Source organism: Urocitellus parryii, chromosome 4, assembly GCF_045843805.1.
Source record: "Urocitellus parryii isolate mUroPar1 chromosome 4, mUroPar1.hap1, whole genome shotgun sequence".
Lineage (NCBI taxonomy): Eukaryota > Metazoa > Chordata > Mammalia > Rodentia > Sciuridae > Urocitellus > Urocitellus parryii.
In genome coordinates, this window is record NC_135534.1 from 5,608,551 (window position 1) to 5,626,494 (window position 17,944).

Consider the following 17,944-nt stretch of genomic DNA (forward strand, 5'->3'; position numbering starts at 1 on the left):
CCGTGCTAGGCGAGTGCTCTACCGCTGAGCCACAATCCCAGACCCTAATTTTGCTTTTTTTTTTTTTTTTTTAAAGAGACAGTGAGAGTGGAGAGAGAGAGAGAGAGAGAGAGAGAGAGAGAGAATTTTTAATATTTATTTCTTAGTTCTCGGCGGACACAACATCTTTGTTGGTATGTGGTGCTGAGGATCGAACCCGGGGCCGCACGCATGCCAGGCGAGCGCGCTACCACTGAGCCACATCCCCAGCCCAATTTTGCTTTTCTTAACATCAATCTAGCCACTATTGATTATTCTCAATTCGAGTTGTTCTTGGCCAATTCTCTGTAGTTTGGATTAGCTTAGGGTTTTCTGTAGTGTCAGATCAAGTCAGTGTTTCCTGGAAAACCAGGTATGATTCCTGCTTGGGTAAGAGTAGGAGAAAGTCCAAGGCTTTATGGGCTATCTTCTGGGTGGACACCAGCTCACCACTGAGGCTGCTGTCAGTATAAACCTTGATCCTGTCTCGCCCCTTAGCATTTAATGGGAACCTCAAAGCTTGAGAAATGTAGTGAGTGACCTTATCATTGGAATTGGTTGTGGTCAGTAAAATAGGCATTTCTGAAGTGATTTCACAAATTACTATTGGCTGCTTTTTGTGGATCATAGTGCAAAAATGTTTTTAATTGTCATAGATAAACAAGAATTTAGGAAATGTTCATTATATGGCTTGTACTTTGCCAAGAGTAGATGGAGGTGGGAAAACTCAAAAGTGTGGAGATGGCAGTGTCACATTGAATGCTATTGGGCAAGAATGGTACAGAAAGAGACAGGGAAAGAAACAGGAGAACACAAAGTAGTGCCACATCTTGGATAAAATGTAGCAACTTCACCTAACATCACACCCCAAAAAGGCCTGAAACAAAAGCTGACAAAATCGAGGGGGTAGAAATGGTCAATTCAGTAATAATTTGGATATTCGAATACTCCACTTTCAGTAATTGATGGAACAAGTAGGCAGAAGATCAGTAAGGAAAGAGTGGACTTAAACGTAACACTGTAAAACAACTAGACCTATCTGACATCTAAGGAACATTCCACACAAGAATGGGAGAATATGCATTATTCTTCAGTATGCATGAAGTATTTTCCATGAAGTAAGTATTCTCCAGGACGCATCATGTGCTAGGCCACGTAATGAGTTTTAGGAACTTAAAAGGATTGAAATCATAAAAGTATGTTCTCTGACCAATGTGTAGTAAAATTAGAAATTCATATAAATTTGGGAGGGCTGGGGTTGTGGCTCAGTGGTACGGCGCTTGCCTAGCATGTGTGAGGCACTGGGTTCGATCCCCGGAACCACATAAAAATAAAAAATAAAGGTATTAAGTCCATCTACAATTAGAAAAAAAGAAACTTGGGAGACTTTACTAATACATGAAAATTAAACACCACACTCCTAAATAACCAATAAATCAAGGAAGAAATCAAAAAGGAAACACTACAAGATGAATGAAAATGAAGATACACGTACCAAAACTTATGGAATGCAGATAAAGCAGCAGCTTAAAAGGAAATTTATGGTCATTGTAAATGCCCATATTGCGAAAGAAGATCTCAAGTCAGTTACCTAGCCTTCTACCTTAGAACACCAGAAAAAGAAGAATGAACTAAATCTGAAGCAAATAGCAGGAAAAAAATAATGAAGATTAAAGTGGAAATTAACAGAACAGAGAACAGGAAAAAAAGAGAAAATCAGCAAAACCAAAAGTTGATTTTTGAAAAGATCAACAAGACTAGCAAACCTTAAGCAAAACCAAGAGAAAAAGAAAAAACTCAAAAGTACTAAGATCTAGAATGAAATAGGAAACATTACCATTACTGCTCTACAGAAATGGAAGAGATGTTATAACAATACCATGAGCACTAGTGTACCAACAAATCAGGTAAGTTTAATAAAATGGACAGATTCCTAGAAGCAGACAGCTTAAAGTGATTCAAGAAGAAATAAAACTTGTTTGGGGGGGGGAACTAAGAGAGAGGAGGTTGAGTTAAAAAAGAAGAAAAAGAAAAATCCCCCTCACAAAATTTCAGGCTCAGATGGCTTCCTTGTGAATTCTCTAAGATGTCTAAAGAATTAGTACCTATTTTTTATAAACTCTTCAAAAAAATAGAAGGCAAAGAAATCCTTGATAACTTGTTTTATTACCCTGCCACCAAAATCAGACAGCATCAGAAAACTATAGATTAACATCTCCTTTGAATATTGGCAAAAGAATCCTGAATAAAATACTAGCAAATTTGGGCTGGGGCTGGGGCTGGGGCTCAGCAATAGCCTGGCATTTGTGAAGCGCTGGGTTGGATTCTCAGCACCACGTATGGTCTATCAACAACTTAAAAAAAATATATATATATATTAGCAAACTAAAGCCAAAAGCTTATAAAAAGGAGTCTGCAGCATGGCTATTGGGGTTTATCCTTAGAATGTAGGGTTGTTTTAAAATCTGAAAATCAATTAACGTAATAAACCAAATCGGTAGAATGAAGGACAAAACATGACGAGGTCATTTCAATGGCTGCAGGAAAGGCATTTAGCAAAATTCAGCCTGCTTTTAGGATGGAAAGTACTTAGAAAACCAGGAATAGAAAGGAGTACCTCAAGCTGATTAAGGACAGCTGTGCAAAACCATAGCTCACAGCTAGGGTTATGTTTAATGGTGAAAGCCTAGATATTTTCCCACTAAGATCCAGGAGCAAAACAGGGGTGTCAAGTCTCACCACTTCTACTTAACATTGTACTAGAGGCTCCAGCCAGAGAGTTAGTCAAGAAAATGAACTAAAAGCCATCTAGATTGGACAGGAAGAAGTAAAACCATCTATTTTGCTGATGACGTGGTAGCATAATATAGAAAACCTGGGAAACCATTAAAGAAATGTTAGAATATTATCTGACCATAACAAGGGATGAACCTTGAAACGCAACAAGGTTGTAGGATACAAGATCAATATGCAATAAATCAATCATTTTTATGTGCTTGGAATGAACAATTTAAAACTGAAGTTAAGAAAAATCTTATGATGGGGCTGGGGATATGGCTCAAGCTGTAGCGTGCTCGCCTGGCATGCATGCGGCCTGGGTTCGGTCCTCAGCACTACATACAAAGATGTTGTGTCCGCCGAGAACCAAAAAATAAATTCATTCCCTCCCTCCCTCTCTCTCTCTCTCTCTCTCTCTCTCTCTCTCTCTCTCTCTCTCTCTCTCTCCTGTCTTTAAAAAAAAAAGAAAATCTCATGATAATAAATTTTAGAAATATGTAAAACTTGGGCTGGGATTGTAGTTCAGTGACAGAGTGCTCGCCTAGCACGTGTGAGGTACTGGGTTTGATCCTTAGCACTGCATAAAAATAAACAAAAATAAATGCATGCTGCTCATCTATAACTAAAAAAAAATTTTTTTAAAGAAAACCATGTCAAACTTACTTCTGAAAACTACAAACTATTGCTGAAAGAAATTAAAGAAGAGCTAAATAAATGGAAAGGTTTATGATTAAAAGACTTAATGTTGTTAAAATGGCAGTATTCCTGAAATGACTTTTGATTCAGCAGAGTCTCTGTCAAATCCCAATTGACTTCTTTGCAGAAAATGACAAACTGATCCTAAAATACTTATGGAAATTCAAGAGACCCAGAATAGCCAAAACAATCTTGAGAAAGAACAAATTTGGAGAACTTATACTTTCCAATTTCAAAATTTAGTACAAAGGGAGTAATCAAAACAGAGATGATATGGCATTGACATGTAGATTGAATGAGAGTCTATTTCTCACATTTTTGGTCAGTTGATGCTTGGCAAGACTGCCAAGAAAAACCAGCACAGTAAGGAAATTTTTTAAGTAAATAATGATGAGAAAATTTAGTATCTATATGTGAAGAATGAAGTTGAAATCCTATCTCACACAATATGTAAAAATTAACTCAAAATGAATCAAATACCTACATGTAAGAGCAAAATCTATGCAGTTCCTAGAAGAAAACAGACATAATTTCTCCTGAGTTTGGATTAGGCAGTGGTTTCTAAGATATGAAACTAAAGATAAAAGGAACAAAAAATTTCATCAAAATTGCCAGCTTTTGGGCCGGGGTTGTGGCTTAGCAATAGTGCACTCGCTGCACATGCGAGGCCCTGGGTTCAACCCTTAGCACCAAATTAAATAAAGGTATTGTATCTGACTACAACTAAAAAATAATACTAAAAAAAATTGCCAACTTTTACACTTTTTTAATATCTATTTTTTAGGTGTAGTTGGACACAGTGTCTTTATTTATTTGTTTTTATGTGATGCTGAGGATCGAACCCAGGGTCTCACACGTGCTAGGCGAGCGCTCTCCCACTGAGCTACAATCCCAGCCCTCCTCACACTTATTTTTAATATTTATTTTTTACTTATAGGTGGGCACAATATCTTTATTTTATTATGTATTTTTATGTGGTGCTGAGGGTGGACCCCAGTGCCTCACGCATGCTAGACGAGTGCTCTGCCACTGAGCCCCGAACTTTCACACTTTAAGGGATACCATTAAGAACATGAAGAGACAGCCATAGCTGGGCACAGTGGCACACACCTGTGATCCCAGCAACTTGGGAGGCTAACGCAGGAGGATCAAGAGTTCAGAGCCAGCCCTCAGAAAAAGCCGGGTGCTAAGCAACTCAGTGAGACCCTGTCTCTAAATAAAATACAAAATAGGGCTGGGGATTTGGCTCAGGGGTCAAGTCCCCCCAGGTTCAATCCTCAGTACCAAAAATAAATAAAGATAGCCACAGTGTGGAAGGAAGTATTTTCATATCATAGATCTGATAAGGGAATAGTATCCAGAATACATAAAGAACTCTTTAAAAGTCAACAGTAAAAGACAAAATTCAGTTTTAAAATAGACAGAAATTTCTCCAGAGGTAGTAATGGACTGTAAGCATATGAAAAGATGTTTAACATCATTAGTCACCAGGGAATGCAAATCAGTGACACATAATATGACTTCAGCTACTAGGATATCTAGAATCAAACAGATGCTATATCCCCAGCCCTCCCATTCTTTTATGTCTTAAATTTGAGAGCCTTGAAATTATACTGTGGTGGGCTGGGGATATGGCTCAAGCGGTAGTGCGCTCGCCTGGCATGCGTGCGGCCCAGGTTCGATCCTCAGCACCACATACAAAGATGTTGTGTCCACCGAAAACTAAAAAATAAATATTAAAAAATAAATAAATGTCTTTAGGGCAAGATTATTAAAAAAAAAAAAGAAATTATACTGTGGTGTCTTCTGTAAATTGTATGTGCTCATTCCATGGAAAGACTGTCAGCGATACATGCATCAAACTCAGCTCTGATAAAACTTCATCTATGTAATTGTGACTTTTCTTCTTTACATTGCTTTACCATAGTTAAATCTAGTTATTGCAGCTATATATTTCAGTCTCTTTTTATTCATTCTTTCAAGATTGTTTCTTTTGATTTATTCTTTTCAAAATTAAAGTCAGTTAAAAACAGACCTGTTGCGGGGGGGCTGGGGTCGTGGCTCAGCGGTAGAGCGTTCACTTCACACGTGCAGGGCCCTAGGTTCAATCCTCAGCATCACATAAAAATAAACAAAATAGAGGTATTGTGTCCAACTACAACTAAGAAAAAATAAATATTAAAAAGAAACAGACCATCAGTCTCTCTCCACTTTCCCCATTTCTGCTACCTAGCTCTCTGATCATATGTAAGTTTCTTAGCCTCTAGGCCTCAGTTCCTACAAAGTGGGGGTAGCAATCACTTAACTGCCTAAAAGCAGGAAGCTGAACTCTGTAGTTTCCTATTGGTGCTTGAGATGCACAGTTCTAGCCCTTACTTTAGAACCTGTCTTAAGCACATTCCATTTCTCTCTTGCCCCAACCCTATCTGCAGTGGCACTATGTGCCTTCTATTAAAATAGTAAATATCCTATCATCCCCTATTTCTCAGCTGCCCTTGGAGGAAAGAGTAAAGTTCCTAAATCAAAACTTCCCCCAACTACCCAGACACCAGAAACCTGATAGTATAATTAGCTACCCAAAATATTCTTAGTAGCTGGGAACAGTGGCACATACCTTATAATCCCACCTGAGAGGATCACAAGCTCCAGGCCAGGCTGGGCAACTTAACAGACCAATCTCTAAAAAAAAAAAAAAAAAAAAAAAAAAAAAGTTTTTTAAAGGGCTTAGTGGTAAAGTGTTTGCTTCTCATGTGAAAGCCTCTCATTCGATCCCCAGTACCACCCTCCCAAAAAAAGAAGAAAAATAAAAATATCCTAAATAATTGATTTAGTTTACTGCATTTGGTTTTCTGTTTTATAACTAAGGCTGATTGAAATATGTTGATTTCTGTGTTTGATCACTAGTTTTAATTGGCAGTGAATCTGAAGATTTTTAGGTAGGTAAAGTAGTTTTCAGTTTGAATTACTTTTCTTTCTTTTGCTTTTTGCAGGTAATGGTAATTCTGGATTTGAAGGACAGAGTCGTTATGTACCATCTTCTGGAATGTCCGCCAAGGAACTCTGTGAAAATGATGACCTAGCAACCAGTTTGGTTCTTGATCCCTATTTAGGTTTTCAAACACACAAAATGAATACTAGGTAATTTTAAGTCTTTATCCTGAATGGAACAGATGATGATGCTAAATTCAAGAAAACAGAATGGCTAATTTTACTTTTGTTCAAAATTTCATACATTAAAAATGTTAAATGATGCTAAAGCAAATTATGTGTTGCAGAAGGGTTTTCTGTGCCCGCTGAGGGTCTCATCTGTTTTGGTTCTGTGTTCTTACTTTACCTCCGTCACAAAGCACAGCAGGAGTGGCCTCACGTGTTGCTTCCAGCACTGGTGAGGACTATATTAGCTAGAAGTAAGAGCTCACCGGCACCCTCTAAAGCCTTGAAAATGGATGCTTGCTATTTTCCAACTTAAAGTTAGGTTAAATCAGTTATTTTTCATGATTTTACTGGACTTTAATCCTTTTAAATAAATATATGGAATTTTGCCTCTATATTTAATCTCTGCAATTCAGCTAATTATTATAAATCAAGGAAATATTTATTTTAAATGATTATGCTGGTATGCAGGTGAGAAACCATGTGTATTTTGAGTGTCAAAATCTATATATTTACATATTTTCATACTTAAATACTTAATACATTCATCTTGAAATTTCTCATCTTTTAACATCTGAGGTCTATAACTCCTTTATTCATATTCTCTTAAATATTCTCTGTCATTCTCTAAAAAGATCCTTAGATCATTTCAAAATGGTTTCTGCCACCAAATAGGCAGCTTTGCAGCTTCTGCCTCTTGTCCTCTGAGGGAGAGGGTGATGCATCTGGTGGGGAGTAAGCTAGCAGGGGCTTAGGATGGAGAGCCAGTCTGGGCTTGCCCCTCTCATCTCCATTGTACTCTCACTGGCATTTGTTGCCCATGTCTGTGACAGTCCAGGAGGAATTGGAAAGCCAGTAGATGGGCACTCACAGTTGACAGGGGGACAGCTGACTGTAGGGAATCTTGGGGTGTCTTTTTCCCCCTTTTAATTTTATCCTTTGCTGGAATTAAAACAAGACACTGTATGCTCCTCTTATCAATTATATTCTAAATCCAGAAAGAAAGAAACTAAGTAACATGGTGCCTTTGATATTTTCATGTTACTTCCTATAGCCATGTGTTTTTTTTCCCACTAAAATAAAGTGAAATGTTGGATGGAATTCAAAGATTATTTAAATAGTTGCTTCCAGGTGACTGGTTGTTTTCTGGAAGATTATCAAGATTAGATACCCTGATGTCCAATTAAGATCTAGTATACAGGGCTGGAGATACAGCTCAGATGGTAGAGTGCTTGCCTCACATGCACAAAGCCCTGGGTTCAACCCCCAGCATCACCAAAAAAAAAAAAAAAAAAAAAAATCTAATGTACATTATTTTTTAAGTCCATTTTCCTATTTTTTTATTGGACATAAAAGCCCAGTGTTCATTCTCCTCCTAGAAGATCCTGGTGGAATTTGAGTCACCTCTTCGCTCCCACATTCCACCATTTTTCCTGAGTTAGGGAGTATAAATATGTGAACCACTTTTTGCACAGAAGTAGCCTTCTGGATGTCACTGTGAAGGCCCACAGTTTTGGCCTGAAATCTCTTGAGAAAGTTATGTTGACTGTGTTCTGTATACTGAGATATGAGAGCATATAAAATATTTTAGAAAGTTATCCCATCAAAATTGTAACAAAAGTTTTAGTGGCTTATGAGAGAACTCTTGGAGTGCTTTATTCCAGAGGATGAAGGCTTATATCCTGGCTTTTGCAACAGGGAATACTCCACAGAGTTCTCCTAGGCCACTGATGCTTATCATTAGTTCATATGTGAATCACCTGATAATCTTGTTAAAATGCAGGTTGACTCAGTAGCTTTGGGGCAGGGCCTGGGATTCTGCATTTCTAATAAACTCCCAGATCTCATTTAGAATAGCTATTAGGTCCTAATTCTGGCCTGTGAGTTTGGTTGTGATGTGATAAATGGATTAAAAGTGCCTCATGTATAGTTTCCAAAGGCTGGCTTAAAACGGTGTAGTCATAAAATGTGAAATTCAGAGGGGTTGGAGATGTATGTAGCTCAGTTGTAGAGCACTGCTTAGCACATGTGAGGCCCCTACGTTTGATCTCCAGCAAATAAATAAAATGTGAAGTTTAGGATGACCACACAAATATTAAAATACTGAAGTTAAAGTTCACCCTACTCCCACAGAAATTGAAGCATCTAAAATAAACTGGTTAAACAAGCTAAACCCACACACAAAAAAATTTATTCATATTTTAACAACATTTAATCACACTCACTGTTGCTAAAATAGCCTGGTATGGAGCAGCCAGGCCTCCAGATCCTGGGATCGCACAGGTCAGCCTCTGCACTGTGCCAGCCCTGTGGCCGCCATGGTGCATGTGGTGACATCCCCTCCCCTGCCAGGGCTCTCAGGACTGTCCTTTTTGAGCTGACATTTGGGAGTATACAGACTTGTGGGTGCATGCGCAATGCTGGGGATCAAGCCCAGGCCTCACATGTGAGGCTGGCGTTCTCTTCTGAGCTCTATCTCCAGACCCGCAGAAATTTTATTAATGAATATTGTTCGTTTTAGTGAAAGATACAGATTTTCATTTAATCTTGGTGGGTAAACTTAGTTGAAAATAAAATTATTCTTTTTGGCTATTCATCTTTTGAGCAAGAATTTATGAGAATGTTGATATAAATCATTTTCAGATATATTAAGCTATAGAAAATAAGGAAAATAGATAATGCTTTCCTGGAGCAGTTCATAAAATACTTCTTAAATTGTTGGCATTTGAAGACTTCTCAGTCATTGTGTGCAAAGGAAGTATAACTGGAAGATGTAGTAGATCTTGAATTTTAAATTCTCCATGCTATCTCTATAGTAATTGTATATGAATGGTGTCTTTGTTTATGTTTATGCATCTATAATTTGACATTTTTTAGTTTCTCCTTTTTATGCCTTTTGCCTCTCTTCTACTTCTTTCAGTGTACCTCCAAGAATAGTGTCTTAAAGCAGTATATGGGGCTGGGGCTGCAGCTAAAAAGAGGTATCGCAGCTTGCCCAGCATGTGTGACCTGAGTGTGATAGCCAGCACCACCAAAAAAAAAACCCCAAAAAACAGTATATGTTGCCAGTGGTTGTGACACAACACTGGAATCCCACCTCTTTGAGAGGCTGAGGCAGAAAGATCACAAGTTTGAAGCCAACATGGTCAGTTTAGCAAGACCATCTCAAAACGAGAAAAAGAAAAGGTTGGGTTCCATCCCCTGTCCTGCAAACAAAACACAAATGTTTAATGATTTTAGAATTTCCAAAACTGGCTTTACTTTGAATAATTATGTTTAATTATAATGTATTCCTATAGTTACCAACAAGTAGGTCATAATTGGAGCATGAGTACTTATTACACATGAAATACTAATTTGAATTTATTGGGAAATGTTCATTTAATTGACTTGTCAGTTATGAAACTTAAATTCCTTTTTTTTTTTTCTTTTGGTATTGGGGATTAGACTCAGGGGCACTTGACCACTGAGCACATCCCCAGCCCTATTTTGTATTTTATTTAGAGACAGGGTCTCACTTGAGTTGCTTAGCACCTAGCTTTTGCTGAGTCTGGCTTTGAACTCGAGATCCTCCTGCCTCAGCCTCCCAAGCTGCTAGGATTACAGGCGTGCACTACCACACCTGGCCAATTAAATTCTTACTTTTAACAAGAGAATAGAGTTGTTGATAATACCTCTGATTTTTTTTTTTAAAGGAGTTCGGGGCAAGATGTTACAAAGAAGGATGGGTGCTTTTACTTACGTTCCCTTGTTTAGGCAGTATGACCAAGTGCAGGGGAGATGGAGGAGGAGACAGCTTTACAAAGCAAGAAAAATTGCCTCAAGGCACTTTTTTCTTTGAAACTTGTCTGGATGTTTTTTGCAATCCAGGTATTGGCTTGCATAGTCCTTACCCTCCCATCACTATAGCCATCTGGTTTTTATTGTTTATATTTGCATATTCATATCCACTGTTGGATATGAATTTATAATCTACTTTAAATATCACTTTCCAATTAGGTGCTTGAGTAGAATACAAAATGAAGATTTTTAAACCTTCTAACTTAATCAATGGTAATATTGTATAATATGGGAAGAAAAGAATTTTAACCACCTGGCCTTGTTATCTTGTTGAGCTCATAAGGTTCTGAAATACCACTGTTTTAAGAAGTTTTACTACAACAAATACTGTACCTGTTTAGAAATTACAGATTGTACAAATAGTTTTTTATTGTTGTTGTTTGTTTTTGCATTTATATAGCGCCTTTCCTTCGAGGAGCTCAAGGCATTTTTCAAAATCTGACAGTTTTCCTCACAACAACCCTGTGAGGTAGGTAGAGTGCACTACAAACAATAATAAAATACCAACTAACACATTCCAGCCTGTGTTTGCTGTTTAATGCTAAGTATTTTCAGATGTTCTAGAACATTTAGCAAACCTTTTAAAATAGTTTGGTCTTAGTTATATATTGTTTTAAAAACCACTTGTACTTCATGACAGGGTAATTTTAGGACAAACAAATCATTCATCAAAAGATCAGGAGTCACTGCATGGGATTAGCTGAGTTCTGATTGCAGGACTCTGCCAGGTATGTTTTTGGTTCCTGTTTATTTTCAGGTCAAGAAGAAATGGAGCTGTGGTCCTGTGACTCTTCCTGTTCGTGTCTGCAGACTGGCAATTTGCAGTGAATCTTTCTTCAGAGGGGGAAATGTGTTCACTTTGTTGCCGCATGGTTTTCTTATTTTATATCTTAAATATTTGAGCATTTTTTTCTCTCTCCTCCTCTCTCCTGCCCTTTCTCCTTCTTTCTGTCCCCCTTTCTTCCCCTGTCCCCTCCAGTCAACTCTTGATTGTACATACTAATGGAAGGGCACAGTAGTACAGCTAATACAAATCTACAACTTTTCTTCATTGCCACAGTGGTCTCTTGGGTTTGGAGACAGAAAAACCAAATAGCAAGAAAGCCTGGAAAGTCAGTCTCTGGAGAGAGTGGGGAACAGGTGTGTGGGAGTGTGAATTCATGTTTTCCCCCCTGCCTTTTAAAATAATAGCTAATTGTAAATAATGTATTTTTAATTTCTTATAACAGCCATTAGTCAGAGGCCTGGAAAGAGAAAAATAAATATGTTTAGTTTATTTAAAGTAGTAGATTGTGTATTATGCAAGGGTGAAGGGGGCATATTGATTTGGAAATGCCAAATAACTCTTTCTCTTACCTCCCCTGCCAACTCCCTCGCACTAAATTGAAAATCCATATTGGCGGCTGTCCCTTCCCTTGTGTTGTCAGGAACAGCCAGAGCTGCTGCTTGCTGGGCTCAGTGGCAAAACAAGTCAAATCCTCCTCTAATATGCAGTGACACAAGAGGGCTCCCCCAGGCCAAGTGACAACAGAACAAGAAAGGCCTGAAGGAAAGTCCCAGCTGTCCTGTGAATTAACCCCACATCCTTGGCCAACTACTTAGCTTCACTGGGCCTTATTTTCCTCATTTGTGGAACAAAAGGATTACCCTAGATAATCTGTACTTTTTTTCCCCCTAGCTTTAAGTATCAGGGTATTAGAATAGCTTTATGCAATTTATATGGGAATTTAGAGCTATTATGGGTGAGAGAGGGTATTTTTCTATTTACTAGTAGTAGAAAATAATTTTTTTTCTAATGTCCTCAGTGACTATTGCCCTGGCCCTAATAGCTATAACAGTCTTATTTTGTTAAAGTCATTTTCATTTAAGTATTTGTTATAATGGGATTTGACGTGTAGGTTTGTTGGCCAGGTGGTTTTTATATACCCCTACAGGATTATTGAAAACAAGTATGTCTTCCTCTGCCTGCCTGTACCCAAAACCATCTCCTTCCTCCTTTTCCTCTCATTTCATGCCTATAGCAGTGAACTATGACAGTAGGTTTTAACACTTTGGGAACAGCAGATATGCCTTTTAAGTGAAATAAGGTTTAAGGTAGCAAGGGATCTTTTATGGGTTTTGATCATGTCTGAGGCAGTGCAAATCCAAAAAGCAAACAAAAGTCCTCTTGAGAGAAGTAGAAGGCAGGATATTATTAAATAGTTGATTATTTTCTATTGGTTTTAGCATATAAATTGTTTGGTGTTGTGAACAAAGGATAAACAAAATTAAGCATGCCTGAAACACATTTTTAGATAGAAAGGAGTGTGTTTCAGAAATTAGAGAAAACACAAAGCAGGCTGGGCTTGTGGCTCAGTGATAGAGCACTTGCCTACCATGTGTTCAGCACTGGGTTTGCTCCTCAGCACCACATAAAAAAAAGTTATTGTGTCCATCTATAACTAAAAATATTTTTAAAAAGAAAGAAAACACAAAGCCTGTTACAGATTTCCACCATCCTCTCCGGATCTGTTGTTTTTCTATAATGTTCTTACAACCTTATAGGGTGAGTTTACCCCTGACTTCCTTTGTATAATTATTTTTAAACAGTGTCACCATTGGTCAGTTCCACATCAAACCCATAAAGATAGCTTGGTCACTGGGTGTGGTGACATCTTCCCGTAATCTCAGCAGCTCAGGAAGTTGAGGCAGAAGGATCACAAACTGCCAACCTGGGCAACTTAGCGAGATCCTGTCTCAAAGAAATAATAAAATGAAAAGGGCTGGGATGTGGTAGAGCTGAGCTGTGTCAGTGGTAGAACCTCCCTGGGTTCAGTCCCAAGACGAAGGGGAAAAAAAAAGAAAAGATGGCTTGCCTCTCTGTTGTTTGTAGTCCTACCACTTAACATAGGGGTAATTTATTGCATTTGCTCAGAGTGATCAATTGCTTTTCTGATTACTGTGCAAAACATAGATTATCTGTTTCCCACCATTTCATGTTTTATGTTGCTTGTAGTGTTGTTATGCCTTTACCAGCAACTGCTTTGTTTTTACTTATCTGTTCTTCATTTGCAAACCACCCTATAGTGTAGGGTTTCAGCAAGAATGGTTTAGCTTGGGTTTCTTAGAGCTCTTACTTTAACAAAGTTGATTGTGATGGCTATACATACAGATAAGTAGTTTAATATGGACACTCGCAGTTCTGCATCTCTTCAGGTAATTTAGTTGTGGCTCTCCATCACCATATTCTGACACCCTAAAGAAACATTATGAATTGTTTAAAGACTTGTGTTCGTCTCTTTTTGAGGATCTGTATACTAATGAAGTGCAACTGGAAAATAAAGGTGCCATCTCCTTCCCTTCTCTAGGATATGTATAAACTCTTAAGGTACTTGAGCTTAAAGAGCGATGAGAGTGCAGAATCTGTAGCTAGGAAGTTTCTAGTGTTGTCAGTATTTATTAACACACCTGAAGTCCTCTAGAAATCCTGTCCTGGAAACAGTATTAGACCTACCCTGGACTTCATTTCTTCTCTCTTCCTGCTTTTTGTACTTCAATATTGCTAGCCAGTTAACTGTCAGCTGTTGGAATCCAGCTTTATTAAGATGTCTGCTTAGACTTTCTCTTTCTCTGCCTTCCCTTTGATTCTTTCCTGCCTGTAATATTGTGCTTTTTCTTTAGTAAGCTAACTCCACTTTTTTCATTGCTCACACTACTGTCAACTTAAAAACTTGTCCCAAACAAATCTTGTACTTTAGTTAGAATTTTCAAATTTTGAAGGGCTGTGGCAGCACAGTTTCTATCATTATTAACATGCATTTGCATGCCACTGCCTTGCATAACTATTGGATGCATATCTTTCATTTCCAATTAAATTTCCCTTTCAAGAACAGTGGCCAGCCGGGCACACGCCTGTAATCCCAGTGCCTTGGGAGGCTGAGACAGGAGGTTTTCGAGTTCAAAGCCAGCCTCAGCAACTACGAGGCACTAAGCAACTCAGTGAGACCCTGCCTCTAAACATAAAATAGGGCTGGGGATGTGGCTCAGTGGTCAGGTGCCCCAGAGTTCAATCCCTGGTACAAAATTAAAAAGAACAGTGGCGGTAACTGGGCGAGGTGGTGCATGCCTATAACCCCAGTGACTTGGGAGGCTGAGATAGGAGGATCATGAGATCACAGCCAGCCTCAGCAAATTAGCAAGGCCTTAAGCAACTCAGTAAGACACTGTGTCTAAATAAAATACAAAAAAGGGCTGGGGATGTGGCTCAGTGGTCAAGTGCCCCCGAGCTCAATCCCTGGTACAAAATTAAAAAGAACAGTGGCCACATCTTCTGTCATTTCATGTGCAGCTGTGTATAGAGCACCTTATAATCCTTGGCAAAATATTGTGGCTTATAATCTTAATGAAATGCTAATGAATACATTTGTGGTGGCTTATCTAGGAAGAAATGTTGCTGAGTGCTTCCTTTGCTTGAAGCAAAGATCTTATCTTTCCAGATCTTATCTCTGTTTTTAGCATTTTTAGGCTCATGAGATGCATAGCTTTAAATGTTAAAGTGTGTAGTTCAATTTTTTTTTTTCCTGAGCCAGTAATATTTTTTCTTCTGGGGGGAGTGGGTACCAGGGATTGAACTCAGGGGCACTCACCACTGAGTCATATCCCCAGCCCTGTTTTGTATTTTATTTTTTTTAAAGAGAAATTTTTAATATTTATTTATTTAGTTTTCGGCAAACACAACATCTTTGTATGTGGTGCTGAGGATCGAACCCGGGCCGCACGCATGCCAGGCGAGCGCGCTACCGCTTGAGCCACATCCCCAGCCCTGTTTTGTATTTTATTTAGCGACAGGGTCTTACTGAGTTGCTCAGGGCATTGGTAAATTGCTGAGAGTGGCTTTGAACTTACGATCCTCCTGCTTCAGCCTCTACAGCCGCTGGGATTACAGGTGTGCACCACCGTGTCCAGCTTATTTTTTCTTAGTATATTTTATTTGAATAGCCCTGTGTAATCCCTTTTTCTGTTGCATGTTTGTTTTTTAAAATGAAACCTTTATTTGAGAAAGTTTGCTAAATGAAATTGTTCATGTGAAGAAATTTTGACCCAAAGGTCACGGTGTACAGCTTCAGAATGAGGGGCTCATACAAACTTCAGTCTTCACAGGGACTAGAATTATCTCTGATTTGGCTCGTGCTGAGCAGGAGCATGTCCTGAGGTCCTTAGGGCTGATTACATCTGGAGCTTTTTTCGATGCCACTGCACAGTTCATACAAGCATGGTGGTTTCCCTGACAGTTATACTTCCTGTGCTTTCCTTCTCCTCTGGATGCAGGGGTCAGTATCATTTGGGGAGGTTAGAAGATCAGGACGTATTTGAAGACCTGTGGGGATACTTACATTGGGGTTTTTCTGTGTGAGCTTTTCAACATTTTTGTTTTGGCATGATTTTGTTTGCTTTATCATACTTCTGAAACTCATTTCCTTGCACTCTTCCTGTTTAATTCTGCATGTTTTTTAAATTTTTCTGTCATTCTAACTTTGAATTAGACATGCTCTATTCTAGATCTTTCATTGTATTCCTTCTAGAGTGATGACTAGTATAAACCAGAAGTAGACAGCTTCTGTCGAGTCATGTGGTCACCTCCTAGTTAATGAGATAACTGAATTAAAAATATTAAAACATAGGCTGGAGATACAGCTCAGTTAGTCGAGTACTTGCCTTGCATGCACAAAGCCCTGGGTTCAGTCCCCAGCAACACACACACACACACATAAATAACTATATGTAAAAACAGGGTTTGAAAGGATAGTAGAATGACAGAATGAACACACATTATTACCTTAGGTATGTATATGATTGCATGCCCAATGTGGTTCTACAACATGTACAATAAGAAAAAAAATGAGAAATTATACCCCACCTATGTATGCTATATCAAAGTACATAAATGCATTCTGCTGTCATATTTCCCCATGTTAAACATAGTGATTGAACAGTAATTCTCAAGATTCTGATTGTTTTCTTCTGTTAGAACTTTGCTCTGATAACCATGGCTGCTTTTAGGGTATTAGCTCTTTTCTCAGGATTTTTTTTTTTTTTTTTTTTTTTTTTTAATGGTGCTGGGAATTGAACTCGGGGCCTTGTGCATGTGAGGCAAACACTTTCACTCTACCAACTGAGCTATATCCCCAGCCCAAATCTTTTCTTTTTTTCTTTTTTTGGTATAGGGGATTAAACTTGGGGGCACTCAACCACTGAGCCACATCCCATCCTATTTTGTGTTTTATTTAGAGGCAGGGTCTCACTGAGTTGCTTAGCACCTCGATCTTGCTGAGGTTGGCTTTGAACTCACAATCCTCCTGCCTCAGCTTCCCGAGCCACTGGGATTACAGGCGGTGTGCCACCACAACTGGCTCAGGAGCTTTTAAAGTGGAACAGTGGCCCAAAAATTGTGGCAGATAACTAAGCTTATTATTTTGATTTCTTTCAGATTTCGGCCAATTAAAGGAAGGCAAGAAGAACTAAAGGAAGTAATTGAACGTTTTAAGAAAGATGAGCACTTGGAGAAAGCCTTTAAATGTTTGACTTCAGGTGAATGGGCACGGCATTATTTTCTCAACAAGAATAAAATGCAGGAGAAATTATTCAAGGAACATGTAAGTTTATTAAGATTAATGATGTTAATCTCTTTGGATAAAATTGTAGATCTTACTAAATCCTGGGTATTGGTGGACACTGACATTTTAGATCCATTTTTCATAAAAATTAGTAAGTATGGAAGTCTGCTGACAAATAACATCATTTGGATGACTACTCAAGAGAAAACTTTGTCTTCTGGGAAGTGAAGTTTAGAGGAATATAGCCAAGTTACCAGGTACTAAAACATATAAAACCGAAAAGTAACAGTGAAGTTTGTCACTGAATGACCTTACGCTTTTCACATGGTTGCCATGGTGTGCTTTTATAATTCTGAAAAAGCCTAGAGGATACATAATTTACAGTCATTATCATTTTTTTTTCCTATTTTAGGTATTTATTTACTTGAGAATGTTTGCAACTGACAGTGGATTTGAAATACTGCCTTGTAATAGATACTCATCAGAACAGAATGGAGCCAAGATAGTTGCAACGAAAGAGTGGTAATTATTATTACCCATAATAGCCTAACCCATAAAGTAACTTTAAGATCTCTTAAATTACTCGTGTCATGCTAAGGAAGTCTGGGTAAGGGTTGAGGCCAGCATTTCCCCTAAAGGAGCCAGTGCAGTGCCATTACTCTGCCTGCTGACTAGAGTCAGGATGACAGAATCAGGTCTGAGTGATCCGGGTCCAACCTCTGGGCTAAAGTGCTGTCCATTTTCCTGTGTTGTATGGAGCCTCCATGGTGAGGAGATTGCTGCAAGGCTGGGGGTGCCGGGGGTATAACCTGGCTCCAGAGCCAGCCTTTCACTGCCTTAGAGGAAAGACTGGAGGTAAAGTCTTA

General features: G+C 38.6%; 1 protein-coding gene across 7 annotated transcripts in view; it reads left to right on the forward strand.

The window, feature by feature from the left end:
* The window catches only part of Kmt5b (lysine methyltransferase 5B), a 58,399-nt gene that overhangs the window by 19,515 nt on the left and 20,940 nt on the right, over positions 1 to 17,944 (forward strand). For all 7 annotated transcript variants that reach the window (XM_026396405.2, XM_026396402.2, XM_026396409.2 and 4 more), the window contains exons 3-6: positions 6,483 to 6,630; positions 10,886 to 10,954; positions 16,952 to 17,117; positions 17,491 to 17,600. In XM_026396405.2, coding sequence (XP_026252190.2) covers positions 6,483 to 6,630; positions 10,886 to 10,954; positions 16,952 to 17,117; positions 17,491 to 17,600 — 493 coding nt within the window. The remainder of the gene's footprint in view (positions 1 to 6,482; positions 6,631 to 10,885; positions 10,955 to 16,951; positions 17,118 to 17,490; positions 17,601 to 17,944) is intronic.